This window comes from Denticeps clupeoides, chromosome 5 (assembly GCF_900700375.1).
Source record: "Denticeps clupeoides chromosome 5, fDenClu1.1, whole genome shotgun sequence".
NCBI classification, from domain to species: Eukaryota; Metazoa; Chordata; class Actinopteri; order Clupeiformes; family Denticipitidae; genus Denticeps; species Denticeps clupeoides.
The window spans coordinates 33,399,890-33,427,279 of NC_041711.1; the positions used below are offsets into that span (position 1 = coordinate 33,399,890).

Consider the following 27,390-nt stretch of genomic DNA (forward strand, 5'->3'; position numbering starts at 1 on the left):
TGTGCACCTCCATGCCTTGAACGTACAAGCGGCTCACAACAATGGGAAGTGTTGTGTTGCACTCTCTCACTCACTCAAGGTCATTTCTAAATGGACACTCGACCCTCTGCCCCAACGTGTTCTCATCATTACGGCACCACTCCCTGTTTAGGTTTCCACGAACGTTCAGCGCACAATAGCACCCAGGGTCTCAGCAGAGACCGCAGCGTAACACGAACTAGTCCAAGCGTGTTTCTTTCCCATTAGCCAATAGGGAGGGGCGTCAATACGGCAAAGCACACAGACTTCCCGATTCATTATTAACCCGAGTCTCCCGGTGTTTGGTTTTGTTGCCCATCGCAGATGTTCTGACGTTGTTTGTCCAGTTTATCCAGTGGTGCAGTGCACGTACAGACCCGTTTACGGACGTTCCAGTTTGTCCGGGCGTGATATGGTGCTTGATATGACGTGCTACGTAAGAGCACGTGGGGGAGTAACAGAAACTTCAGGAAGTTTTACTCTGCCAACTATGTGGGTTTAATAGGACCACAGCCAGGTTCTTATCTAAATTTAACATGGGCGCGTGACTCCGGTTCAACACAGACTTACAACTCTTCACTGAGGGGAACATACGAATGAAAAAATACGTATTCTTTTCAACGTCTGTTTAACTTGTATTTGGTTCTCAACACATCTGAGGCTGCATAGTGGTGAGATATTGTGGGAAATCCACCAAATGAAGGAGAAGAGCATAACTAAGGCATGATACTGACACGAAGGTAAAGAAAACCTATCGCCTCTTACTCCGGGCTGTAAGTTAATTCAATCCTGTTCATTCGTTTTTTTCCCCTCTGAAACAGATTAAGGATCATATTTTATTCCATTTATTGGGTTGTTGAATTAGGGTGGATTATTAATACACCAGAATAGGAGAAGGAGATGGGTTTTAAAAAACGGGCCGAGGAGAGATCTCTGGAGGCAGATACAGAATAAAGCCCGATTTCCTCTGAATGTGCACAGAGGAGCATCTGATCGAGAGGGAGGGAGCAAATCAAACTATTTTACAGTTAATTCTAGAGGAAATGACCAGCCAGTGTAATGAAGCTATTTGCTGGAATGTAGGGGTCATTTTAAAAAAAGACATATTTTGATCGGGTTGTTTGGTCCCATATAGAGTACAGGCCAAAAGTCTGGACACCTTCTCATTCAACGTGTTCTCTTTATCTTCATGAACATTTACGTTGGTAGATTCTCACTGAAGGCATCAAAACTATGAATGAACACATGTGGAGTTCTGGACTTAACAAAAAGTGGAGACCTGACCTCCACAGTCACCGGACCTGAACCCAGTCCAGATGGTTTGGGGTGAGCTGGACCAACAAGTGCTAAACACCTCTGGGAACTCCTTCAAGACTGTTGGAGAAGCATTTCAGGTGACGACCTCTTGAAGCTCATCGAGAGAATGCCAAGAGTGTGTAAAGCAGTAACCAGAGCAAAGAAACTAGAATATAAAACATGTTTTCACTTATTTCACCTTTTTTTTGTTAAGTACAGAACTCCACATGTGTTCATTCATAGTTTTGATGCCTTCAGTGAGAATCTACCAACGTAAATGGTCATGAAGATAAAGAAAACACGTTGAATGAGAAGGTGTCTCCAGACTTTTGGCCTGTACTGTATATAATACACCAGAATCCCGTTCATTGTCCCGGTATTATGCTGTATAATATAATACGAGAAGTATAAAGACATAATCTCACGCATCTTCAATATACACATAATAAAGAAGACAGTTTCCATTAAAGCGCCTGGTGAAAATGTCCGCTGTCCCTTTAAGACGCAGTCAGTCTCCGGCCGAGTCTCACGGTCAACTCTGTCCTCGTCTCCGCCTCCTGTCCCCCGCCCGCCGCCGCTATTTCACCGCGGACTCGGAGCGGGGACCAGCGCAGGGACAACTTCTCCCAACTTTCTTCTTCTCCTCCTCTTTTACCTTGACTGCGGGGACAGCGGGGGACAGCGGGGCTGGACAGCATCCTGCCGCAAACTGCGATAAGTAGCGGCAGATTTCGTGCAGATTCATTCCGCGCTTTTTAATAATAGTCGTCCAGTCGGTGGAATTAAAATTTTATCCGCATTTAGGATTAATCATTTTTTTCAATATTTGATGGACCGGTAAAGTTCAGATGAAGTTGTTCCTTGTATTTCCTGTAATGATCATTTCGGAAGACTCTGTCCGCACGTTGCATTAGTTACGAACAGTTCTTGTCCTCAACTTGTCCTCAAGATGGATAAATACGATGACTTGGGGCTGGAGGCCAGCAAGTTCATCGAGGACCTCAACATGTACGAGGCGTCAAAGGACGGTTTATTCCGGATGAAAAGGGACGCGTCCAATAACCCGGACTTTGAAGAAACCAGGAGGGTGTTCGCGTCCAAAATGACCAAAATACACATGCAAAAGCACCAGGAGGACGTGTCCAAGAACGGGGGTCCTGCCAGAGCACCGGACGGCATGGTCTACACCAGAGACCGCCCGCCCATCAACAACCACAGGCAGCCAGGAGAAGCGGCGGCCAAGCCCCCCCTCCTGTCCGGTCCCATACCTGGTCCCATACCGGGTCCCATATCGCACGACGCCCGGCAGGACGTTCCCGGCAGCAGAGGGTACGGTTACGGACACGACTACGACAGTAACGAACGCGTGGACCCTCCCTCGTACACTGGCCAGACCCCCAGCCCGCCCGGGACATTTCCCCACGATCTCACCCTGTCCAGCCCGGAGGAGACGGCAGGCCCGCCTTCCGACTGGGCGCGGGGACAACCTGGACAGGCCGACCCCGTGACCCCCGACAGAGGGACCGCAGAACCCTACCAGCACTCTCTGTCCGCGCACCATCAGTTCTCTCCACCCCTCAAGACCCAGATACGAGGTCCTGAGGACCCTGTCCCCCTCCCGCCAGAGAACGCGAGCCACGAAATGCCCCAGAACCGGCAGGGGTCCAACCCGGCCGGCAAGGCCCAGCTCCAGCCCGACCTCCAGGCGTGGCCCTCGGCCGGAGAGCCTGCCCGGCACGAAGCCCCCGGCCCCCCCCAGGGCCCTCAAACTGCCCTGCCAGACCCTCCATATACAGCCGGAGCCGAGGACGTCCGCGGCCGAAATAAAACTAGACGCCCTCACCGAGCGCCTGGAGAAGGAGATGGACACGCAGCCCAAAGCGGACTACTTCGGTAAGCACAGCACCATCTGGGGACGCTTTGTTTCAGGTTTTGACACTTCGTGAGTGTGTGTGTGTGTGTGTGTGTGTGTGTGTGAGTGCGGGGTCCTCCTGGTAATCCTCGTCTGATCGGCGTCACCTCAACGTTCCTGGAGACTCGCCCCGTTTCCCCGGAACCAGCGGGGACTCATGGGTCCTTACAGGAAAAACCCCGTTTAACGTTCCCACTCAGGGTTCGGCTGTTTGGTATACTGGGTGGTAGTAGTCTATTGAAGACCCAGGTTCAAACCCCACTTACTACCATCGAGTCCCTGAGCAGGACACTTAACCCTGAGTGTCTCCAGGGGGGACTGTCCCTGTGTAAGTCGATCTGGATAAGGGCGTCTGGTATCGATTATTACAATTTACACTGATATATGTTTTGCATCCGATGAAAACTCTCATCACCCCCATGAAGATCCCAGGAGGGCGGTGAATTGAGGGCGGGGCAGGGGGCGGGGTCTTATCTTTACGACATAAACCAAACAGAGCAGATTCGCCGCCTTTTGATTAAAACACGACTTGAAGGTTAAAGAAATGAACGCCCGGAGCAAACGGACCTCTTTGGCTTTACTTCCGTGTGTGTGCGTGTGTGACCGTCAATGTCAGTTTACTTCTCCGCTTCATCTCTACAACTTCTCGCTTCTTAGCGACTGTCTATTAAAACATGGAGAAGATCTCGTGCATCCTGCTTCTGCTGTAGAAGATTCCGAGGAATCCCACCAGCATGACATGAAGTAGCGTGTAGATTCGTTTGGCTTCGGAGTCCGCATGCTGTGCCCACTGTGGGAAAGGGTGGACTGGACACGTGGACTGGACACGTGGTGCCACAGGAGAGCAGTTCTGGCCTTGAACATGCTGGACAACTTCAGCCTCATCGCTGGAAAGGAGGTGCTGCTTGAGAATGGGACTTACAAGACCACAGTTCACTTATAAATGGCGGAAAACATGGCTGTGACATTTGACCTTTTCTACCTTCCCCATGTGGTGACAGTTGGAGCGAAGCAGGACGCATTGCAGGACGTCCTGGGAAAATGAGCTCGCAGTCTTAACTGCTGCGCCGAGGGACTTGCAGGAATGTGTAGAAAAACGGTCTGTGGAATTTACGGAGGGCCGGAGCCCCCCGAGGCGTGGTACTCACACAATGGCCGCCTCAAGAGCCTCTGCTAGATGGACATTCTGTGAGAAGAAGTCCTCGGTGGTGGAGCAGCGGTGACGTTTGGATTTTAACCATCAGAGTCAGGGCAGGATCTGATCAACAAGGAGCCTAATAGTCATTTCATCTTCTCATCGCCATCTCATCTTGATTATGATGGAATCACCAGTATGTTCTCCATGGGCCCTTCCTGAGCTAATATACCATTATCTTCTATACCCGCCTCGCCAGCGTCGTAATTGCATGTTTGCAGTTGAAAGCCAGCTGAGAAGAAGGCCGGTTTAAGGCTCTACGTGGAGTTAGTCGGTTCCAGACCCTGGTCTGTGAAGCTTTCTGCGAAGCACGTGGCTCATGGATCTGAAGCCGAGTTTATCGATGCAAGCGATCACAGACGGGGTACTAAACCCCCCCGGGGGGCTGGTGTTGGGGTGGTGAGAGTATCGCCCTCCTCCAGCGGGGAACAGAGTCGCCGTTATGGTCAGAATCCGCGTGCGGGAGGTGCAGCGAAAGGGCCCTCGCGGCTCCGTAGTTACACGTTGCTCCTCGGCTTGACCAGATGGCAGGGCCGCCGATACTGAGTCGGTAAAACTATTTCTGTCCAAAGGAAGCGGCACGTGAAAAAACAAACGTTTGTGAGGACGACTCAAAGGAAGTGGTGTCAGTGAGGCTGAAAAACATAAATGCGCCATAAATGCAACCTCAGGATTTTCACAAATAGCTTGAACAAGGTCAACTATTTATTTCTGTCACCCAGAAAACAATACTTTACGGTTTTTATATATATATATGTATATTATGGGAGGAGTTCCCATAAAAAAAAATTATATATATATATATATATATATATATATATATATAGAGAGAGAGAGAGAGAGAGAGAGCTTCTAGCTTCTATATATATATATATATAGTGGTGGCCTCGCGGTTTAGAAAGAAGATATGTGATTGGAAGGCCGCAGGTTCGAATCCACCAACCTTCAATGTGCCACTGGTCCTACTGACAACACTGCTCCGCGGGCGCTTTTCAGTGCCGCCCACAGCTAACTAGCAAACCGACATTTTCCTTGTTTGCTTGTATTGTTTCGGAAAATTCCAGCATATGTGTCTTGGATGCATGAGATTTCCAACATGTTCAACTTTTTTTTTTTTTTTTTAATTAATGCCCCGTTTAGAGAAACTGCATCATGTTCTGTCATTAGAGAGTCAAATCCAGAGCTGCTGCATTCTTCTGGAATTCCCTGAATTCCTCCCATAATGAAATGACTCTCACTTATTTGAACTGGCGCTATAGACTTACTTCTTCTTAATAGCCTGAAATGGTTGACAATGCTCCTTTCTGTTCTGCATCTTCTCCTCAGCCATGCATCTTGGACAGGAGGAACTAACAGGCCACTCAGCCATTCCTGACGGTTCAAGATATTCAGTATTTCTGAAATATCCCCCTTAAATGCTTCCTTTTTTCTTTGTTAGTAGCTCTTGTTACGCAAGGCTGTTCGCACCACAGCAGAAATTAATCACATTGGTAAAACCTTCCAGACTTGATGTATTTTTGTGTGATCAAGGTGGACATTTCTCTAGAAGCTTCAGGACACGAATGGATATCACCAACACCTACGTGCAGCCTGGGGGGAGGGACGCGGTTGGGACACATGATGTTTGCTGGATACCGGAGGAAACAGAAGCTCCTTTGTGAGCGTCCAGCCAGGCTCTCGCTGGTTGGTCCTTTTCCTCTGGGGTGGGTGGGGGGCAGTTTCCAGGATCAGGGCTTCTATCTCAGTGAGATCAGGGCCCTTTTCAAACTGGCCGAATGGCAGAGCGAGCGTACAGAGAGGCGCAGATGAACCTCCACAAAGCTGCTTTTGTATGAGCGCGCTTTAGAACCAGCCTAGAACCGCTTAACTGATTATCTCATTTATCAGAAATATTTAAAAATGCGGCTTTAATGAACTGTTCACAGTTTATTGATCAGTTTAAGTCATGATTTCCTGATCGTTATCGTCTGTAATTACTAGTATTACCAGTCTGGCCCTGTTATTCGTCATTCTTACTCGTGTAATAATTACTTCCCGCCCTTCCCGTTCCTGACAGTTCATCCAGAAAAAAATGATAATAAATGATCTGGTGCTTTGGTGAGAAGGATTTTATTCTGGATCTCTGCGGCAGATAATCTCTGCACCTATTTTGATTCCAGAAGATCAGCCTGCTGCAGAGATCCAGAAAAATCAAAGCACCAGATAATTTGCAGATAACGAAGACGTGATTTTCATAATGAGTCTGAGTTCTTTATGGAAAAAGGGCTTTTGGAATTAGAAATATATTGTTTATTGTTTATATCACTTGTTTACTTGCCAGTGAAAGATTATGACTAAATATGACCAATTACCCTCAACCACCATCCAGCATCACTGAGAGCCGGCCCCGCCCCTTCCTGATCCCCTACTCCTCGACAGGAGAACCTGAGTGTGTGTATGTGGTGTTGAGTGTGTATTGTGCACAGGGTGGTAGTAGCCTAGTGGGTAACACACTTGCCTATGAACCAGAAGACCCGGGTTCGAATCCCCCTTAACCCTGAGTGTCTCCAGGGGGGGACTGTCCCTGTAACTACTGATTGTAAGTCGCTCTGGATAAGGGCGTCTGGTAAATGCTGTAAATGTAAATGTTGTGCGCGTGGTCGGTGGGCTGGCGGGGCCCTCGTCCACGTGTCATGTCAGAGTGTGTGTTTGTCTATATGTCGAGGTGTGTGTGTGTGTGTTTGTCCAGCGGACGTGCCCAGGGACTCTCGGGACAGACCGGCTCCAGTTCTTCATTATGCCACATTTTAATATGCCTGACACACACCCTCTCTAACCACCGGCGGGACTGTGGGGTGTGTGCTGTTGTTTATCACGGCCGTGATATCTGTCTGCCAGACGGCTGCCCGTGTTTTAGCCCTTTATTACCCATCATGCCGTTCCACTTCCTGTTGATTGAGGGTCAGTGGTGGGAGGGCGGCAGGAAGGGTGTGAGTGTGTGGTCGGAACCCTTCGCCGCTTCGATTGCACTATTCGAGGGACAGAATTTTCGGCTGCTGTGCCAAGTCAAACAAGCAAATTCTCCCCGTAATCAGACAATATGGTCGCTTTTTTGGGGGCCTTTCATTCACGCCGGCACCAATTTCAGTTTGTTTCCGAGTCGCTGTGTCAAATGTGCTGAAATGTCAAGGCTCAAACATATAAACACACACACAGTTGAGCAGCAAAGCGCCGCCTGTCGCTGTGTGTGTGTGTGTGTGTGTGTGTGTGACTTTTGAGGGTTCGCACAAGCATCAGATTAGATTAAAATGAGCGTAAATGGCTGCATTTCTCTGTGTCGGGGGAATGGATGAACGCTAGCTGTGACGGGCTCTAACCTGTGCTGTGCTGTGCTGTGCTGTGCTGTGACGGGGCAGTGGTGGCCTAGCGGTTAAGGAAGCGGCACACCGGGTCAGTGGTGGCCCAGCGGTTAAGGAAGCAGCCCCGTAATCAGAAGGTTGCCGGTTCGAATCCTGATCCGCCAAGGTACCACTGAGGTGCCACTGAACAAAGCACCGTCCCCACACACTGCTCCCCGGGCGCCTGTCATGGCCGCCCACTGCTCACCAAGGGTGATGGTTAAAAGCAGAGGACAAATTTCACTGTGTGCACCATGTGCTGTGCTGCTGTGTATCACATGTGACAATCACTTCACTTCACTTTAAACTTTAACCTGTGCTGTGCTGTAGGGAACTGCGTCAAGTGCAGTACGGCCGTGTACGGAGCGAGCCAGGCGTGCCAGGCCATGGGGAGTCTCTACCACGACAGCTGCTTCACCTGCAGCGCCTGCAGTAAGTACCACGCCCCATTAGCACTGGTTACTGTTCGTTCATTATTCTTGCAGAAATTTTGGATTTTGCACTTTAGATTATAATAAAATCCTTAAAACATCTTTCTTGCTTCCATTCAAGATTTAGTTCAAGCATAGTTCTAGATAAAGTTATTATTAAAGTTATCTAAATAAAGTTATAAGAAATAAAACAGAATAAAAGATTAAAAAAAGCATCCCTATGACCTGAGGATAAAAACTCCTCCTGATTTTCGATATTTAAAAATCCATTGAGGACATTCTGAGATGAGTGTCCTGGGTAACGGCTGGTAGAAGAATGTAAACTGTGTCCCCGGTGGGCCTCAGGGGGTGAGAGATGAAGTCCAGGTGGTGCACGGGCCTGAGCGACTCGTCTCCACAGCCTCTGTATTCCTCCGTGGCGCCGGGACTGGCCAGCTGAGCTTCAGCAGGCCACTGTCTTTACGCGGTCCTGACTCTGGCCACCGGGCCGTTTCTGATGACCCCTGGCGCTTCTGAGACATTCCGGCACTGCTGCTCATCCACACGGTACAAAAACTCTTCCCCCAGTTACCCAGGGGAAGGAAGGTGCAGTTGACCTGTCTCTGAGATCATGTAACTTGATGATGGTTGGTTATTTGGGGGGGTGAAGAGCCTAGAAGTCTGGACGAGGAGCTGGTCTCTGTACAGTGACCCCCTGTGACCCCCTCAGATGATGGTGGTGTATTTGTGATATTCAGCTGGATTCCCATAAAAGGAGAAGGCTGGAAGTAAATGCTAAAAAAAGGAAAGCAGGGACTATGGACCAAGCAGCAGACCCAGAATAGTCCTGGAAATACACTACGTCAATGTAAAGGTGGTGTTAAATGCTGCTGTAGTAAAGGATTCTGTCTGAGGAAGACTGGCTCCTCTCCTCACGTCCACTCAGTTTGTTGGATTTGTGACAAGAGAAGCCCATGTCTGTCTTTAATTGTAAAATCCATATTTTATAAATTCACATTTTATAGCCCGTATAAATGCTAGAAAAAAACAGTTGGCACACTGTAATGTTTATATGTTTCAGTTTTCATGTTTGACTGTTTTCTGCACATTAGTACGTGTTTTATTACATTTACATTTACAGCATTTACCAGACGCCCTTATCCATAGCGACTTACAATCAGTAGTTACAGGGACAGTCCCCCTGGAGCAATTTAGGGTTAAGTGTCTTGCTCAGGGACACAATGGTAGTAAGTGGGATTTGAACCTGGGTCTTCTGGTTCATATACGAGTGTCTAACCCACTAGGCTACCACCACCCTGTTATTAGATTGACAGCACACTTCTGCATAATTCATGAAGTCCGCTTGGTTGTCCAGCTGTAATAAGAACGTTGTGATGCTGCGTAGGCTCTGCACTGATGTCAGGCTGTCAGGGAGGAGTGTTGTGTGCACGGCTCCGGCTTGATTTCCTGTCTCTCTCATCTTATCAGGGGAAGTGCTGATCATTCCACTTCCATTACAAAATAAAAAGTAATGTTAGCACGACCCCATCAAACCTCTTCTATTTTGCCAACACCGCATTGGTGTCCTGGTATATGCTACAGCCCGTATCCGTCACCGGGCCCTTCATTCGGTGCATCTGGTTTGGGTGTGGCTGGTTGTGGACCAGGCTGAAGACAGAAACAGATGCTTGTGGCCAGACGGATAGCGGAGACCTTTGCTCCTGTTCTTCCAAATGTAGACAGGTTGCTTCATAGAGAGGGAAACTCACTTAATAAAAGATGGTGGGTCAGGTTTTAAAATAAAAAGTCTAATGCTTGTGAAGATATGGGTGTTGCAAAGCTTCCTCACATATACACAGATCATCCACAAGATTAAAACCCCTGACCGAATAACTTGTGTTACAGTGGCACCTGGCAAGTTAGTTGTTACGGTTAAAAAATGTTGTTTTGTTTTCTCTATCGTTCTTATTCGTCCCCTCACACTGGACCTGAAGCTTCTTTCCAAAATCCAGCCGTGTTGCAGAACAACGCACCGCTTCAGTGTGTGTAGCTTTAAATGCAAATGAGGAGGAGAGCGGCCTGTAGAAGTTGGGGGGGCATTTGCGGAAATTACGTCATCAACGCCGGTTCTCTGGGCAAAGATGACAAAGGGGCGGTAACCTTTCTCATTTGGCGTCACAAGGGGCTACGTTCCCAAGCTGACCATCTGAGCTGCTGCTATTAAATAAGCTCATTAAGGGACATTTTTATGTCATGAGACCTTTAAGGGACTTTGACAACTGGTTGAGAGCATCATCAAAAGGCTTTGGAAGGTATTACGCTAGAAAATTACATTTACAAGTTTTTCTGTCCTCGCCTTGTGGTTTTGGGTGGGTTACGTGTTCATTATAGCGAATGTGCCGTTTTTTTTATTGGGCAAATACCCAAGCCTTAAGCTATGACTGCTGCATCTTGGGAAGCGTCTGTGGAAAGGCCATTTTGCCCTGTTCTCTGTGGAGGGAGGTGAGCCTGGGCTCCTTCATTCTTTCATTCCGTGATTGACAGCAGTCTCCTGGTGGCTGTTAGATTGGTAAATTGATAAAAACGGAAGACTTGTGCTTTGGAATGGGTGAACGTAGCACTTTATTGTGTTGCTATGGCTCAGCTTCCTGCCTAAACAGAGACATCTGTAACCATGTGGGTGCTGAAAGAGGCAGAAATCCCTGACGCTGCATTTTCAACGTGTTCATTTTTACGTTTACGGCGGGATGCCGTAAAATATCTGCAAATATTCCATCTCCTTTTTCATTGGCTGTGTGCTTGGTGAGGACTTTATGGGCTGATGCCCTCGTCTGGAGCCTTTAAGGGTTAACGCTGCACCCCCACCTTTGCAGAAAATGTGTGGAATGTTCCCCTTTCCTGTGGGACCGGGCCTGTGTGCAGGCTGAGGGCCTCAGACCGTGACAGGAAGTCCAGCTCCTGGAAGGATGGTGCAGAAGAGCGAGATCCAGAGCGAGATCCAGCTCAGCTGCCCTCATGTGGCATTGATTGTGGCCGGCCATCACGCTGCCTGGTCGCTGAGAGGGACACGCCGATTCCATTAAATGAAGGAGCTGTTAAGCCGTGTTTATTTGCCCGACAAAATGAACTCCAAATGTCTGTTCCGTGGAGCTACTGTGCTGCAGGACTATATTCAAACCAGCTGGTAAATGATGTCATTTATTAATCAGTTAATCACGATTCATTCCGAAGACCTGCTTAATATAATGTATTAAGCAGTAGTTCACTCAGGCAACTTTTTATTCTTCAAGCTTCTGCCTAAGGGGCTGGTTCCAGGCCTGGAGGAATTTCACATGTGCGTCAATACTCATCTATGCCATTAGCGTTATTTAGATTTATTTATGAATTAATTGCGGCGCTATTTTAAATAAAGTGCTGCATTTCCCCCCAGGATTATTAAATTGTTTCTGAGCATGATTGTACACGCCTGAATGTGAAGTCTGAGGAACACACCAGGTCCTGTGAGAGGCGCTCTACATGAGCTGTAGAAACTGGCCGTCTGGTGAATGAGGGGATGGACGCCATTCAGTGCCATTCAGTGGAGCGTGGCCCTCCGTCAGAAGATAAAAACCCCCGGCCATGTACCAGCGCAGCCAATACGATGAGCAGCCATTTTTCTCTCCTCTCGCAGGTCGGCGGCTCAGAGGGAAGGCGTTTTACTACGTCTGCGGGAAAGTGTTCTGTGAGGAGGACTTTCTGGTAGGTCCTTCTTGTCCATCCTAAATATTCAGGTCCCGTTTCAGACGTATAGCAGGCAATGTGGAGGCCACATTAATGGCATTTCCATTGGAACCTTGTTTTGCTGTACAGATGGTAACTATAATCATTCAGTTGTTGTTAATAGTCTTAAATCTTTACATAAATTTCAATAAGTAGGATCAATAAGTATTGATTGATGGGCATTTTTTGGGCATTTCTTGGGCAGTGTTTATATACTTGTGTAGTGAACTATTGGAATGCTGTGAGTAAAATTCAAATTAAAATTTGCCAAATGTGAGTAAATTTATATAATTTATATTATATTTACTCTTTACTTTCACACAGATATTCTGAACTTGTAGCAAATAATAAACAGAATAAAGTTTGCTGTGAATTTCTTTGTTGCATTTTTGTTATATAGCTGTCCCAGTTACTGAAGACAAGTCAGTTAGTTGTCTCTATGATAGAAAGCCAGTCTGGGAATTGGTTGTTTTAGCCAGTAAATGAAGGGAAAATTTGAGCATCTTTCAGAGAAGAGTGACGATTTGGTGTCCATCTGTCACAATGACCTGACCCAGTCTTCTCCATTCCCTGGCAGTACTCTGGATTCCAGCAGTCCGCAGACAAGTGCAACGTGTGTGGACACCTGATCATGGACATGGTGAGTCTCACCACCATGTGTCTTCATAAAGTTTGGAGGCTGCACTTGCCTCTCTGTGGTCTTCCTCTGGCAGCATCTGGAGAAACTATTGAGAGGAAGTGGTTATTTTAGTACCAAACCCCACACACACACACACACACACACTGATGTGAACTTGCATACCGCATACATATACATAAATACATGTGGGCTTGCATAAAGCCCGAGGCGAGGTGGGATCACAGCGCTTTTGTTCATTAGTAACGTATGGACTCCAGTGAAGGACTTCCTTTTACATGAGTCGACATATGTTGAGAATTCGTGGGGTAAATATTTGCCCCTGTTTATTACTCTGGCTTCCTCCTCCATTCGCTCCCATGTCCCTGTGTGTCCCTCAGGCTGGGCCAACTTTTTGTGGAGGGTGTGAGAAGGGCTGAAAGTATAGGGCCTCGGGGAGTGGTGTGCTGATGGCGCTGACCCGCTCTGATTGGTGGGTCTAGTGACGGTTCCTTTGACCCTCCGCAGATTCTGCAGGCGCTGGGCAAGTCGTACCACCCAGGCTGCTTCCGCTGCGTCATCTGTAATGAGAGTCTGGACGGAGTACCCTTCACGGTGGACACGGAGAACAAGATTTACTGTGTGAAGGACTACCACAGGTGTGTGTGTGTGTGTGTGTGTTTACATGCTGTTTTTAGGACTGAATTCTCAATGACAAATCTGTTGTCAGCATTTAAAGCCATTTCCTCAAGAAAAACAGCAATCTAATAAAGCGCCTTAGCAGTGAGACTGGACAAGGAATCATCTAAAACTCCTAAAAAATGTATGTCCTGCTCTAATCTGTCTTAAGCGTAGTTGCATTAATACAGAAATTACAGTCCAGTGAGTGTTCCCTGTTCCCCCATTGGACCATCTGACTGCGCTTTCTAGAGTAAACGGAGGAAACCAGCCTCTCATCAGAGTGTGTTGGTGCTGAAAACTGTGTGGAAGTGACGATGAGGACAGTCAACAGTAAAATTGAGATACTTTAAATATTGTAAAGACACACGTCTCAGCAGTCAGTAAAAACTAATCGCTAGATTAAACGTACAGGTGGTAGTAGCCTAGTGGATAACACACATATGATCCAGAAGACCCAGGTTCAAATCCCACTTACTACCATCGTGTCCCTGAGCAAGACACTTAACCCTGAGTGTCTCCATAACTGGTGTTATATGTAAATGCCATAATGCCAGTGAAAGTGATTGTCATTGTGTCATTGAGCAGTGGGCGGCCATGACAGGCGCCCAGGGAGCAGTGTGTGGGGACGGTGCTTTGCTCAGATTCGAACCGGCAACCTTCTGGTTATGGGTCCATTTCCTTAACCGCTAGGCCACCACTGCTTGGTCAACACAACATACACCTGAGTGTTTTGTTATTATCAGTAATTTAGACATTGTTAGCAATACAGCAGTCGTCTTCCATGTGCTGACATCACATATTAATAATACATTCATAATATAAAAATATGTATCAAGAATAAAACAGCCCTAACTCATTAGGCACATTCATCAAATTCTACAGGAAATCTCCTGCACGGCTCCGACATCTGGTCTGAATGAAGGACCCAGCCAGTACGTGTGTTAATTGTTGGTAATTTAGCAGTTTTAATGAGTAGGAAAATATTCTGCTTTTTTTTGGGAGGCTGTTAGGCTAGAAGGCCGCCGAGCGCCAATTATATCCTCTAAACTCCTCGCTGTGCTGACTGGGATCCGGTGGTCCCACAAGCTGGGCTGAGGAGCACCAGGCAGGGTGGGACAGCGGTGCGCCAGTCTGTAAAAGCCAGCAGCCGGGGAAGATCTTCCGACATCACCACGCACTTGCAGGTTATACAGGGAAATACGGCCATTTAATGTCCTCGATGTGACAGGAAAACCGTCTTTCAGCGGGCGGCTTTGTCTTGTGGTCGAGTCACATTCGCGGCCAGATCCTCCCTCTCTATTCCAGCGTTTGATGGCGAGCCTGACTGCTCCTCGCACAGATCTCAGACCTCGCAGGTGCCAGCCATGTGTGCGAGAGATGGGCCCGTGGACCCCAGCAGAATTCCATTCCTCACTTTTGTTTTTCCGTTCTTTCTGTTTGGGGGGGAAAGAGGTGAGTGTTCAGGAGACAAAGTGAGCGCCAGCACATCTGCTGACTTGGCCTCCTTCTCTCCCTTTATCACTCCTTCCCACTTTTAAATGCCTGGGTCGCTAAGCCATAAAAAGGGGGTAAAAATTAGGATCATATGATAATAATGTCAAACGACTTAGACTCTCTTCACAGATTTCAGATTGTCCAGAAGTCTCCTGCCCAACTATTTAGCCATATGCTCTCCAGATACCTTCAAAAGTCCAAAAACTTCAAAACAACCTGGATCCGTCGCGTCTCTCTGCCCCACTTACAACCCAAGACACTTAATTAATAATTATTATTAATATTACTAGCAGTGGTTTGTACCAATTTGTTTCCTCTGTCACCTGGTGGTGGCCTAGCGGTTAAAGAAGGTTTCCGGTTCGAATCCCGACCCGCCAAGGTGCCACTGAGCAAAGCACCATCCCCACACACTGCTCCCCGGGCGCCTGTCATGGCCGCCCACTGCTCACCAAGGGTGATGGTTAAAAGCAGAGGGCACATTTTGTTGTGTCACCGTATGCTGTGCTGCTGTGTATCACGTGACAATCACTTCACCGTAGTTTATTCCTTTCCCTTCAGGGTCCTTGCTCCCAAGTGTGCGGCGTGTGGCCAGCCGATCCTGCCCTCTGAGGTAAGAGCCCGGTGCGGCCTGGTGAGCTAGTTCAGCAGGAATGTTGAGCAGACTTCCAGATCTAGGAGCCAGATGGAATAATAGTGCAGGAAAAACACACTGGAGTGTAGAAGGAATAAAAGGAGGTGAAGGTATTTGATGGTGTCCAGGTCAACATGTCCGATGCCTGAGTATGAGGGTTTCGGAGAAGATCTCAGCCTGCTGACCTGCTTTAAAATGCTCTAAATGCACCTTGTGCAACGAAGTAGGATTTTCATCTTTATAAATATCGTCTACTTTGTGATCTGTGATCAACCAAGGTAAAGCAAGAAAATATAATGCAAATATAGTACAAAATATTCATTTTAAATAAAAGGTGGAGGTAGAAGAAGAACCTGCACCGTATAAGATGTCACCTTCACTAGTTCTCCATACCAGAAAGCTTGAGTTTAATTTTGGAATGGTGGGCCAGCCAGTGTCCCATGACCGTGTGGAATATGTCACAGGGAGCGTGCAGATGCCTCTCGGCCCCCGAAGCATTTCTGTGCGTGACATCCAGGCTTGGGAGGGGACCGGGGCTCTCAGTGGGAGCGTCACGGCAACGATCGCGGGGGGTTCCTGGAAGGGTGCTTGGAAGCACGTTTCTCGGCCTCCTTTGGCAGCTGTGGCTTTACATGACTGATGATTTTATGGAGCCGTATGGAATGTCACCGCCTGGTGTGGGTTTCTCTACGTCCCGCACGTATGCAAAGACTTTTCATCCGATGCTAAATCTTAAGCAAAGTCATCACGTGAAAAACTTGAATGGGCCACAAAATGTCCCATCTGATTCCATCTCCATTCCATTCCATGCTGGGTGGTCATGTCGTCCGCCCTGACGTCCATCTGTGGGGAGCAGTGTCCCCGTCCCGCCACCCAGGGCGGAGCCCCAGGGCTGCGGACGACTGGAATAGTGACGCACGCCTCCGCGCCACAACCGCAGGCCCTCATCTCAGCGGCTCCACCTCTGTCGGGGGAGCGGGGGACAACCAACCAGGAGGGTGGCATGTGTAACGTATGGCGCTGTGGAGTGAAGGGTGGTAGTAGCCTAGCTGGTAGCACGCTCGCCTGTGAACCAGAAGACCCAGGTTCAAACCCCACTTACTACCATCGTGTCCCTGAGCAGGACACTTAACCCTGAGTGTCTCCAGGGGGGGGACTGTCCCTGTAACTGCTGACTGTAAGTCGCTCTGGATAAGGGCGTAAATGTAAATGTAAGTGTTGGTTGTGAGCGTGGGGCGGGGAGTGTTTATGTAACCGGGCCCTTTGACTCATGGGAGTTTTTTTCCAGACGTGCTTCATGGTCTGTCTGCCTGTCTCAGTTTTTTTCTCTCCTCTAAATCCTCCGCAGGGATCTGATGAGACCATCCGGGTGGTTTCCATGGACAAGGACTATCATGTGGAGTGTTATCACTGCGAGGTGAGTTGAGAAGCACTTTAATCCACCAGAACCCTTACCGACTGTCACAACCGTGGTGTCATGATGACGAACCTGGACAAGGAAGAAGGACGTTACGAAACCGGGGTTTAATGGGTGAAGAACAGGACGGGAGACATCCGAGACGTCGGTGAACATGTAACATGTCAGCGACCCGACGGCGAACAGAAACAAACAGGGCAGCTTTATACATTCGACACAGGAGAAAACGATTAGGGAACATGACACAGGACTAACGTGAAACCCCGGCCTGGATCCCGGACCGGAGCAACCCCTTCCGGACCGGATCATGACACCGACGTAGCGGAGCGGCGGCGCAACGCGCCTACCGGCTTCTTTTTTCACTCCAGCAGGTGAATTCGGGGACAATGCGACTTTTTTCAGGTTTTTTTTTTTCTTCTCCCTCCCCACCAGGAGACTCAAATGTCGGCTGTCAATCAAACGTGCATGAAAAGGAAAAGGAATGTCATTGTCATTGTGACACACAGTGGAGCATTTAAGCCGTCACCATTTTATGAGCAGTGGGCAGCAATGAAAGGCACCCGGGGGAGTAGTTTGTGGGGACGGCACTTTGCTCAAGGGGACCCCAGTGGTGGTTTGAAATTCGAACCTGCAACCTCGCAGTGACGAGTCCACTTCCTTACCCGCCAGGGCAGGGTAGGGAGTCGGGAGAGAGCTCTGTTCGGAACGGAATTGGTCCCAGTGCGTCATTCCTTGAATTCTGCTTTCTCTGCAGGACTGTCACATGGAGCTCAATGACGAAGAGGGACACCGCTGCTACCCACTCGATGGCCACCTCCTCTGCCACGGGTGCCACCTGAAGCACATCGAGCCGGGCCGCTCCTCTCCAGCTGCTGCTACCTTCCAGAGTCTGTTTTAGGGGCCCGGCACCCCCGTGTGGCCAGCAGGAGTCAGCACAAGCCAAAGCCACACACCAGAGTACCTTCAAATCGCGTCTCGCAAAGGAACGACCGTGTCGGTTCTGTACGATACGAGCGCGTATGCAAAACCTTTCAGCTTTAAGTATTAATGTGAAGACACATTGAAGTAACCAGACACTTCAGTCGAATGCTCCTAACGTGGGAACTCCTGGGTGCATTTTTAAAAAACGTTGCTGTGAAAGATTATACCGGTAGGATAGCAATGCATTTTGTACTCGTGTATGTATTTGAATGTTATTTATCCTTAACTCAGAAGGAACGTGACGTAGCGACAGCCGTACACCCAGTATGCTCTGTGGACCAGGTTTTATTTTATACAGCTGACCCCTTCTGGTTTTCTACACTTCAGTATGCTTGGAACATGAACATCTACTCTGAAATCATCCACAATTATGTATTTCATAAAGACATCAACCAAAAAGCATAAGCAGGTTTATTGGTTTTCTTTAGTAGCAGTTTCAGGAGTTCTTTTTTTAGAGGAACAGAAATGAGACAAGCGCATCATTTTAAACTTCTTTTTGTTTATTGTTTCATAATAGTTTACTGGCATTAATGTACCAACATTTTTTTTCTGCTACATTAACCATTGCTCACCTACAATTTACCTTTCTATGACCGATAAATAAATGGATCCCATGACTGGGAGAAGGAGACAGAACATTTGAACTAGCATTAAATCACATGGTTCAGTCTACCAGCTGGCAAATAAAAAGCAAACGTTTTCCATCATTTTGGCAACTTCGCACATCAAGAATCTCCGAATATCACATTGTTGAGTCTCGGTTACTGTGTGCACCGATATCCATTCGAACGTGCAGAACCTGCATCACGGTACCGGGGGGAGAAAAGGGAACCGTCTCCAGGCAACACAGCAGTAGAGCACTTTCCAAAGCAAATTCTAGTGTTCTACAAATAAAAGTAAAGTGCAGTAAACGACACGAAAGTTCAAAATTCCTCTAAATTTAAGCCCAAAAACGTCACACTAATGCAAATATCCATCGTCATGGGGCATCTTAGGTCAGGCATTCTGCATAACACATGGTCCTTTAGATATGCATAATTATTATTGATAACTTTCACTGTTCATTTAATAATTACGAGGTCTGTTAGTGCTCCGTGTTTAACATTTTAAAGATCCTTTTTAGTATTAGAAATTTTTATTATAAATTTGAGAGTTTATAGTTGTGTGTACGAAGGTTTCTAAAACTCAATGCCAATTTATCGCAACACGGACCACTAATGGCTCTTCTATATTTTACCAATACTAATGCAAGACATTCATCCCTATGGAAGATGCTTTGTTTTACTTCAACATGCAACCCAATATTAATATAAAAACAATAAATTAAAAAAAATCTATAATACAAACATTCTAGGGTGTATTTACAAAAAGAACAACAACATAGTATATGAGCTGCCATTTATAAGACTTCAGACCCACTAATGCAGTCAGGCTATTCTGCCACCAAATGGCACCACGTCACGCCGGTATTTTGTGGCAGGGCAGCCGGTCTCCAGCGAACCCTCTGGGTCGGTCAGCAGAGATTAGCCAGTCCGGAAGCAGCAGACGTCGAGTGTTTTTCAGGCTTTCTGAAGAATCGGGGTTCAAACTCGAAAACTCACTTTGATGCCTCCTTCTGTTTTTCTCTCTCAGGGACACGTCACGCCCGGCCGCCCTGATATCCTGTTATTTTACACAGGAAGTGATGTCACTGGAATGCTTTCTGAGTCCTCAGGACAAGAAAAACATGTTTTGTTTTATAGAATTAACAAGAGCCAATAAATGCTTTAACATGGTTCTCAGGAGGATTTTGTGAATCTTTAACGCTATTGGACCGCCGGTCACCTGAGACACGACCATCTGCTGTCTCCAGACCTGTAAGCTGCAGCCTTAAAGCTTATTAAAAATGTTAATTATGCCAATATGCCCAAGACATACTAACCTTAAGACAAGCAGATAAGTTTCAGTAGTGGGGTAAAAGACAGAGGCGAGTAAGGTAAGATGCTACCCTGATGCAAGTCGTTCACAGTAAAATGCAGCAGAAACGAGAGTTGCGCTCAACACAGTGTTGGGTAAAATACTGTAAATCGTGATGTATGGTGTGGACCGCGTTTAGGGTCGCGGCGTCTGTGGCAGAAGGGTGTAGGGTGGCGTGGCGTACACAATGTGCAGGCTGGACGCGTGCTAGTGATCGTAGATACTAGCTGAAGCAGCAGGTCTTAGTGTGTCGTGGGTCAGTCGAGTTCAGCTTAGGGTAGTTAAGACAGTAGTGTGTGGGTTCAGCTGTGGAGATGTGTGGTAAAAATGTGACCGTGAGGAGAGGAAGCCCATCCGGAGCTTCAGCAACAGCCATTTTAAATGTAGTCAAGACAAGCAGAGAATGAAAACCACCAGGATGAAAGTAATGGGTCACGTGCGTGTGTGTGTGTGCAGGTTTTTTTTGTCCTCTGCTGGAATGTCATGGGGAGAAGGAAGATGGGGGTCTGGTTAAGGTTGCTCTTCTTTCTTCTTTAGGGAGATGCGCTTCTTCCTGGCAGCAAGCATCTCGTAAAAGGGGTCCACACTAACGGCAGATCTGATGGAGACAGAATAAGGCTGGGTGTCAATGCAATTATTATTATTATTAATGAAAAACAAATAATAATGACAGAAGGGACACTGACGTGGAAATTTGTCCTTACACAACAGGCCACTTCACAACAGCGCCGCGTGGCCACCGGAGTTTACGACTGACCTCTTTATTCCGTTCCACCCGCATTCCTCCTCATAACCGTCCACTCCGAGTACTCACTTGATGCTGTGGATCCACTCATCCTTCTCCTCCGGCGTGGGGGCGGAGATTCGATAAACCATATGATTTCCTTCCACCACTCGGCCGTCAGCTTCCGTCTTGCACGCCTTGATCAGCTGCCCGCGGTTATTAGGAATGTAGAGCTCAAAACAGTTCTGGAGGGGGTGAACGAACGAATATAATGGAGAGGATCACAAATCAGGGCCCGTTAAATAGTGCGACAAACAAAAGAGAGAAGCTGCGAGCCTCACAGGCTTCCTTGGGTCCTCCACTTCCCGGATGCTGAGGTTCTCCAGAGGGATGATGCCTCTGGGCTCCTTATCCTGAGAAAGACACAGTCACAGTCAGTCCACGATCCCTTAATGAGCAGTCAAAGAGACGTAATGACGGGTTGACAGACTTACTGTTGTGTACTCAAAATAATAGAGGCAGTTGTCCGTGAGGATAAACCATCGCCTCTTCCACGTCTTCACCCGTCCTCCTGGGAGCAGAGCATGGACAATAACTGTCAGCCAAAACTACCACCAGAAAAATGAGAATGGAATGATGTGTTCACAGGGGGTGGTCCATGGCCACACCTCGGTCAATAGCAAAGAATGGAAATGAACACACATTATATAGATGTCACCAAGTTAAGTTATCTACTGGTTTTCAGAACTTCCTGATAATGGCAAAAAAACAAGCTGGAAGTGATTTTCCGCATCTGAATGTAAATTTTCCTGGTATGATGTCAAAAGGACGTTACGTACATCTGTTGATTATCACTTCATGCATGAAATACAGGCCCCATAGCCAAGACGCACACCTGCCCGCTACACCCCTAGGCTCAATTTCGATCATTTTAGTCGAGCTTGGGTCGGGTCGATCTTCACGTCTTTCCGTTTGATTTGCTGCTTGTACATTTGTTTCGGTGATTGGTAGAATGTTGTAAATTTGTTTAATTAAACATTTGTTTTTTTAGGTGCAATTCTCAATTGTCTTAATTATATTTTAAACTCACACATTTAATCTCCCTCTTAATCTAGAGCTTGTAACATGTGCTAAGAAAGGAAATAATGAGAGAGGTAATAATGTGACAATTTAAACCATTATTTTACTTCATTCTAAACGGTTATTAATTCGATTATAGGCTTCAGAACAGGAAAAAAATGGTTTCTTTGCTGAATGGAACAAATAACGTAGGATCCCACGAGAGACAGGCCGGCTACACTGAATACCAGCACAAGGCAGAATGCATATCAGTGCTGACGCCAATATAGCCGTGTGGCCTTGAGCGTGACTGTATAGTTTATCTGTACATGACGACTGTGCTGTATTAGCCACCCAAAAGCTATTACGCTGGTTACGAGTATGAACTCTCCAGTCCATCAATAACAATGGGTCACTTTAGAGAAAGCATTTGGAGACTCTATATCTGCATTACAGATTTCTTCGGGGCAGTGGTGGCCTAGCGGTTACGGAAGCGGCCTCGTAATCAGAAGGTTGCCGGTTCGAATACCGAACTGCCAAGGTCCCACTGAGCAAAGCACCGTCCCCACACACTGCTCCCCGGGCGCCTGTCATGGCTGCCCACTGCTCACAAAGGGTGATGGTTAAAAGCAGAGGACACATTTTGTTGTGTCACCATGTGCTGTGCTGCACTGTATTACAATGGCTTCACTTTCACTACCACCATTCCAGTTAGGAATTATCATTATTTATCTATAATAATTACATATGTACCTTATTGCCTTTTTATTGATCCAGATGATCGGAATTCTGCAGCGACTGGTTGTTTTGTTTAAAACATTGATAATTTAATGGTGAACAATTAACAATAAGCTTATTTATTTTTTATTAGAATGAATAACCCAATATCTGCTCAGCATTCATCTGGTCTGGTGTTCTGACCTTTTGTGCGTTTTGAAGGGGAATGTAGAGTAGAACGCCAGTTGGGATGTGGCTGTTCCCCTCAAGCAGTACCTACCTCCTGAACAACAAGCAGCAGCCCCAGAGCAGAAACCACAGGGGAAGCAGAAGGAGCCAGAAGGAGAGACGAAGGGAGAAAACACGCAGAGAGAGGAACAAAGACAGGAAAAGATATTAGTGATATCACAGTCACGGCCATGCAAAAGGAAGACAGCCCAGCAGACTGGCATGATGCTCGGCAGCGGTCCTGCGCATTAAAAAAAACTGAGCTGGACGCAGCATGTGCAGCACTGAGCAGAAACAAGAGCAATGCAGCCAGAACCCAGCCAGCCCCATGCAACAGCAGACATGTCATTACTAGCAGAGAGATAAAGAAAGAAAAAAACATTAACATTTTCACCATTTTAAGGTTAAAAATCATCCCTGCCTAGCGGGTAAGGAAGGGGGTCCCGTAATCGGGAGGTTTCCAGTTCGAATCCCAAACCGCCAGGGTTCGACTGAGGTGCCACTGAGCAAAGCACCCGTCATGGCTGCCCGCTGCTCACCGAGGGCGATGGATAAAAAAAGCAGAGGCTTCGCTTCACTTTCACACAGAGAACACTCAGAAGCATCCTGTGGTGGCAGTGAGTGACATTCAAGTAGCAAATATACAAAAGACGAGGAACGTACAGGGTTGACCAGAAAGACGAGTTTAAAAACAAAACTAAGCTTCATATGACATGGCGTTGACATAAGAAACTGGTTTAAATACACAGGAGTCCACAGCTCACCCAGTTTGAGGAGCCAGCCCTCTCGGTCAGGATTGAAGAACGTGTGTGTCAGATCATTCCCATCATCCTCTGGGATTTTAAAGGGTTCATTCTTGATGCTTTCGTATAAATTCTAAAGAGAAAAATATATATATAAAGAGTTTTATGTGCCCAAAATGAGTGGCATTTCAGAAATGCAACGTTTGAAGACCTTTAACAAACAGAACAGTTACCATAGTGATTAAATCTATTATTGTCAGAAATAATATGTTTATTCATGACAGATCCGCTGTCTTCTGAAATGTTTCTTTACCATTAAACTTTTTATTTTGAGTGCACACATCTGACAGCCTCTCAACATCCTGTTCCATTCATTTCAGACTCACTCGAAGAAGCTCCTCTGGCAGGTCTCCACCATCGTTGATGCCACGGTTCATGCTGATAAAGCGCTCCACTCCAGGCTTGTCTCTCACATTGGGGTTGTGCAGGCTGGTGTTGAGCATGATGATGGCGAACGACAGGACGTAGCAGGTGTCTACAGAGAAAGCGGGCGGTCAGACGGACGCCCGTGAGCGGCTTGTGAGCGGCCCCGGCCGAGGGCTACCTGTGCTCTGGAACACTCCGGGGTTGCAGTGGCAGTATCTCTGGGCGAAGGCTTCCATCATCCTGTCGATCTTCTGAGCCTCGCCAGGCAACCGGAAGCTCCACAGGAACTGCCTGAGAAGTCATACAACAGTGAGAACCGTGAGAGCCTCTGACGTTGTGTCACGTAGGTTTCACTCACCTGAGAGCCTGGACCAGGTTCAGGTCCGTGAATTCATGGAGATCGACAAAAGCCTGCAGAACTTTAATATTGAAGTCATCTCTGCAAGGGGAGACAAGAGAGGGGTGGGGACACATGCTGAAATCCCTTCAATTGATTGTGTACTCAGTTACTCCGGATTTCCGGACAGGTACCTCTCCCCGAGGTAATCTCCGATTGCCGTCTTGTTCAGGCCCTCTCCTTTATAAAGGAACTGAGCGATGTCCTCGGGAGTGTGCCTCAGGAGCTCATTCTCCACCAGGAAGACAATGCCCTGAAATCCCCAGGAGGGAGGAGAGAAGCACAGCAGTTAAGAGCGGCTGTTGTCCTGACTGGTGATAAAAGAAGAGGACGCGAGAGAAATGAAACAGGACCAGGTGAGACAGGAGTGGTTTTATTCCGTACGCCAAACCTTTTTAGGATCCATGTTGAACTTCTTCCTGCCCATGGCCACGTTTCGGCTCTTCTGTAGAGTTTTACTGTAACCAAGAGTAAACACTTGTTTTAACACAAAGTACTGCTCAATACTACAACTTTATACACAATGCAATACGATTTACTATAATCATCAAACATCGCAATATGTTGTTCCATATTTTGTACCTAGCGTCTGAGGAACATGAAATTGAGAGAGATCATCTGACCTGCCCTCTGTGCTGGACTCCAGCCCCTCCACCTCGATAATGGCTTCCCTGAGCTCCTCCCTCAGCCTCTGGATCTCCAGGAGCAGAGCCCCCTTCCTCCGACGGATCTCCTCCAGCTCGGAGCGCTCCTCCGGGCTCAGGTCTGCCGGGACTGCGGAGAAACAACATGGCCGTTAAGGTGAAATTCCGATTTTAATTCGTAGGCGGGGGACTTCCAGCAACAGAACGGTTTTAAGTAAAAACCTTTTAAAATGTCACTGTTTGCTAGAGGAATCCATCCTAATTGCCGGACATTTTTCTTTCCACCCAGAAACGCTCTACATGTTCATTTTATTCCTCCCTATTCATTTCACACCCACTGACCTCAGCCTAATCCACCCATTCTCCGCAGCTGGTGGGACAGAAATGTCCTCGGAACAGAAACACGGCCTTGCGGCCTTTAGAGTCCCTCCGACCTGGATGCCAAAATAACCGTGTAAAGTGAAATGTCAATTCTTTTAGTATTTGAGAGTGACCGTGAATATTCCTTCGTTAGCTCAGCTGGTAGAGCGGAAGACTGTAGTTGTACTGCCTGTAATCCTTAGGTCGCTGGTTCAATTCCGGCTCGAAGGACTTATTTGTGAGTGGTAGTAGCCAGTGAACCAGACGACCCAGGTTCAAATCCCTGAGCAGGACACTTAACCCTGAGTGTCTCCAGCGGGGGACTGTCCCTGTAGCTACTGATTGTACGTCGCTCTGGATAAGGGCGTCTGGTAAATGCTGTAAATGTAATACAAGTTGCTCTACTACTGAAGATTCTAATAAAAAGGGCGATGACAGCTCATTAGTGAACTGTGACGTCACAGTAATAACGCATCCATCATCACCACCATCATCATCATCGTTTAAAACACCGTCAGGACGGAGAAGAGAAAGTGTCGTGGTGTTTGGACAGGGAAGGTAATGTGAGCAGGAGCAGTAAATATTCCCGGTCCGCCCACAGGTACAGAGCCAACGTTCCCGGGAATGCGGATGTGGCGCAGACCTTCCCGGACAGGAATTTCGGCGCAGCCGGAACCTCTGAACGACGCGATGGATTTGCGTTTAAAACGAGTCTGCGTGTGCATGCGGTGCAATAAGAAGACAAAGTGTCACAGCTGCGCGGCGCAGCCAGGGAACGTGGAAGTAACGTTATGCAAACGTCGTGCTTTGCTAAGCAAAACTCCAACTCTCCTCACCCGGACTTGTTAGTAAGCAATCATACAACTGACAGCGTTAAACGCACAACCTAAATTAATAATATAATATATACAGGGGGGTTGAATGCGTTTTTAAATTTTCCATCTTGTCTCCATGTCCATGTGCAGAACGTTGTTGCAACTGCATCCGTCTATAGACGTTCAAATCCTGCTGTGGCTGTCGCGTTTCCGCCTGCGTGTCGTCTCGGGCATTTCACACAGCAAGTGACATCAGCGTTAAGTCGAAGCACGCCAAAAAAAAACCAGGGTAAATTCCGGTGAAATCCCGGTGAAAGGAGAAGACGAGATTAGCCCGGAGCCGCGGGGCGCTACAAGCTGCAGCACCACGAGTCCGGAGATGTCTGTCGAAATTCACCCACAGCATTAGTCTACCGGAAATACGGGTGCGTTTTAGAGAACAAAATAACGTTTATAACACATCAGCCAGCGCCCCAGCAGGGAACATTAGCCATCGGGCTAATAAATAAAAACACCCAGCGCTCGTACTCACTGTAGTCCAGGTCGTCCATTTTTGGCGCTTTGCTTTTAGGCATATATTTATCAGAATCGACTGTCATTCAACAACCGAAGAAGATGGTGGATATATAAAATATACCCCAAAGTAACAAAGAAAGAAAGAAAGAAATAACCGGGCGGCGCACCGAGAACCAGGGGCAGAGACAAAGGAAGAGTTGACACCGGAAGCTGCGACACGACTCGGGTTAAAACACAACGAGGCGCGGCCAGTCGGCCATGTGTGTGAGGCTCATTGGTGTGGGTTTTTTTTTTTATAACCCGAGCAGAAATCCTGTTTGTTATTTGTTCAGATCCGGTCCGTGGTCATTATTTTTACACCTCAAAACAACGTTCAAATTATCGCAATTTCGAAGTGTACGTCTTTGGGGCAAGTGGGTTGCCAGGTTTTGCCCGATAACTCTACCCAGGACCTTAAAAATCACTAATAAGAGGCACTGGAACAAAAGGGGAACCTGGCAACACAGGCAATAAACAGCTTTCTTGCCTTTTCATGAATTCAGCCTAGAAATCGCCAATCAGAACACATATAGACTGTGCTGTCTATTAAATAAATCCATAAACCAAGTAAACTCAATCTTTGTTGTGTACCTTAAGTATACCAGTATACAGACAAGTGGTGCTAGAACCCTGCCAAAACACGCTGTAATATAGAAATCATTTAATGATATTTATTTTATGTTGTATGTAATCAGATATATGATACTATGTCCTGGGATATTGTGAGTTAGTATAAAAGACTAAATATGATTTTGTTTTTTTTAAAAGTGCTAGTAGTTTGGAAGTAAGTATTGAACAGCCTGAACAGAAGTCAAGATGGTTAAGCCGGTTGATCATTTTAGCAAGGTGAGGTCCTCGCCGGACATCCTATGAACTGAAACATGAACACACCTCTTTCATTTGGAAGCCTGATTGTCAGTTTAGTCCCAGGAACAAGACAAAAATATTTATTGATTTTTGTTTTCTTAAAAACACAGCC

General features: G+C 47.1%; 2 protein-coding genes and 1 non-coding gene across 4 annotated transcripts; 2 read left to right on the top strand and 1 right to left on the bottom strand.

Annotated features, from left to right (window-relative positions):
- The first annotated feature begins 446 nt into the window (after positions 1-446).
- limd1a (LIM domains containing 1a) lies at positions 447-19,562 on the top strand. The gene is given in 10 exon segments (XM_028981383.1): positions 447-758; positions 2,264-3,064; positions 3,066-3,207; positions 8,129-8,230; positions 11,879-11,946; positions 12,545-12,607; positions 13,112-13,242; positions 15,317-15,368; positions 16,738-16,806; positions 17,561-19,562. Coding segments are annotated over 9 exon segments (1,572 nt in total). The 5' UTR covers positions 447-758; the 3' UTR covers positions 17,705-19,562.
- cyth2 (cytohesin 2) lies at positions 18,267-26,589 on the bottom strand. 2 transcript variants are annotated; one of them, XM_028981384.1, is made up of 12 exons: positions 26,389-26,585; positions 24,661-24,811; positions 24,429-24,495; positions 24,172-24,290; positions 23,999-24,079; positions 23,819-23,931; positions 23,601-23,749; positions 23,236-23,347; positions 20,962-21,038; positions 20,809-20,880; positions 20,558-20,712; positions 18,267-20,341 (listed from the first exon to the last, which is right to left on the bottom strand). In XM_028981384.1, the coding sequence occupies exons 1-12, from the start codon at positions 26,453-26,455 to the stop codon at positions 20,254-20,256; spliced, it is 1,251 nt and encodes a 416-aa protein (XP_028837217.1). In that variant the 5' UTR covers positions 26,456-26,585; the 3' UTR covers positions 18,267-20,253. The 2 variants fall into 2 exon arrangements, 1 of the variants encoding a protein (XP_028837217.1); XR_003749882.1 differs by lacking the exon at positions 18,267-20,341 and adding an exon at positions 22,448-22,526 and having other exon boundaries at positions 20,643-20,712; positions 26,389-26,589.
- trnay-gua (transfer RNA tyrosine (anticodon GUA)) lies at positions 25,186-25,272 on the top strand. Its single transcript is given in 2 exon segments — positions 25,186-25,222; positions 25,237-25,272. It is a non-coding gene; the product is annotated as a tRNA-Tyr (tRNA).
- Positions 26,590-27,390: the final 801 nt, after the last annotated feature.

What these genes read in the sequence shown, in the direction of transcription:
- cyth2 (XM_028981384.1), bottom strand. Translation starts at nt 26,455, where the DNA reads ATGACAGTCGATTCTGATAAATATATGCCTAAAAGCAAAGCGCCAAAA. An exon ending in TGCCAGAGGAGCTTCTTCGA is followed by an intron (nt 23,348 to 23,600) that starts GTGAGTCTGAAA and finishes TTTTCTCTTTAG; the next exon opens with AATTTATACGAAAGCATCAA. An exon ending in GAGTGGATCCACAGCATCAA is followed by an intron (nt 20,342 to 20,557) that starts GTGAGTACTCGG and finishes TGTCTCCATCAG; the next exon opens with ATCTGCCGTTAGTGTGGACC.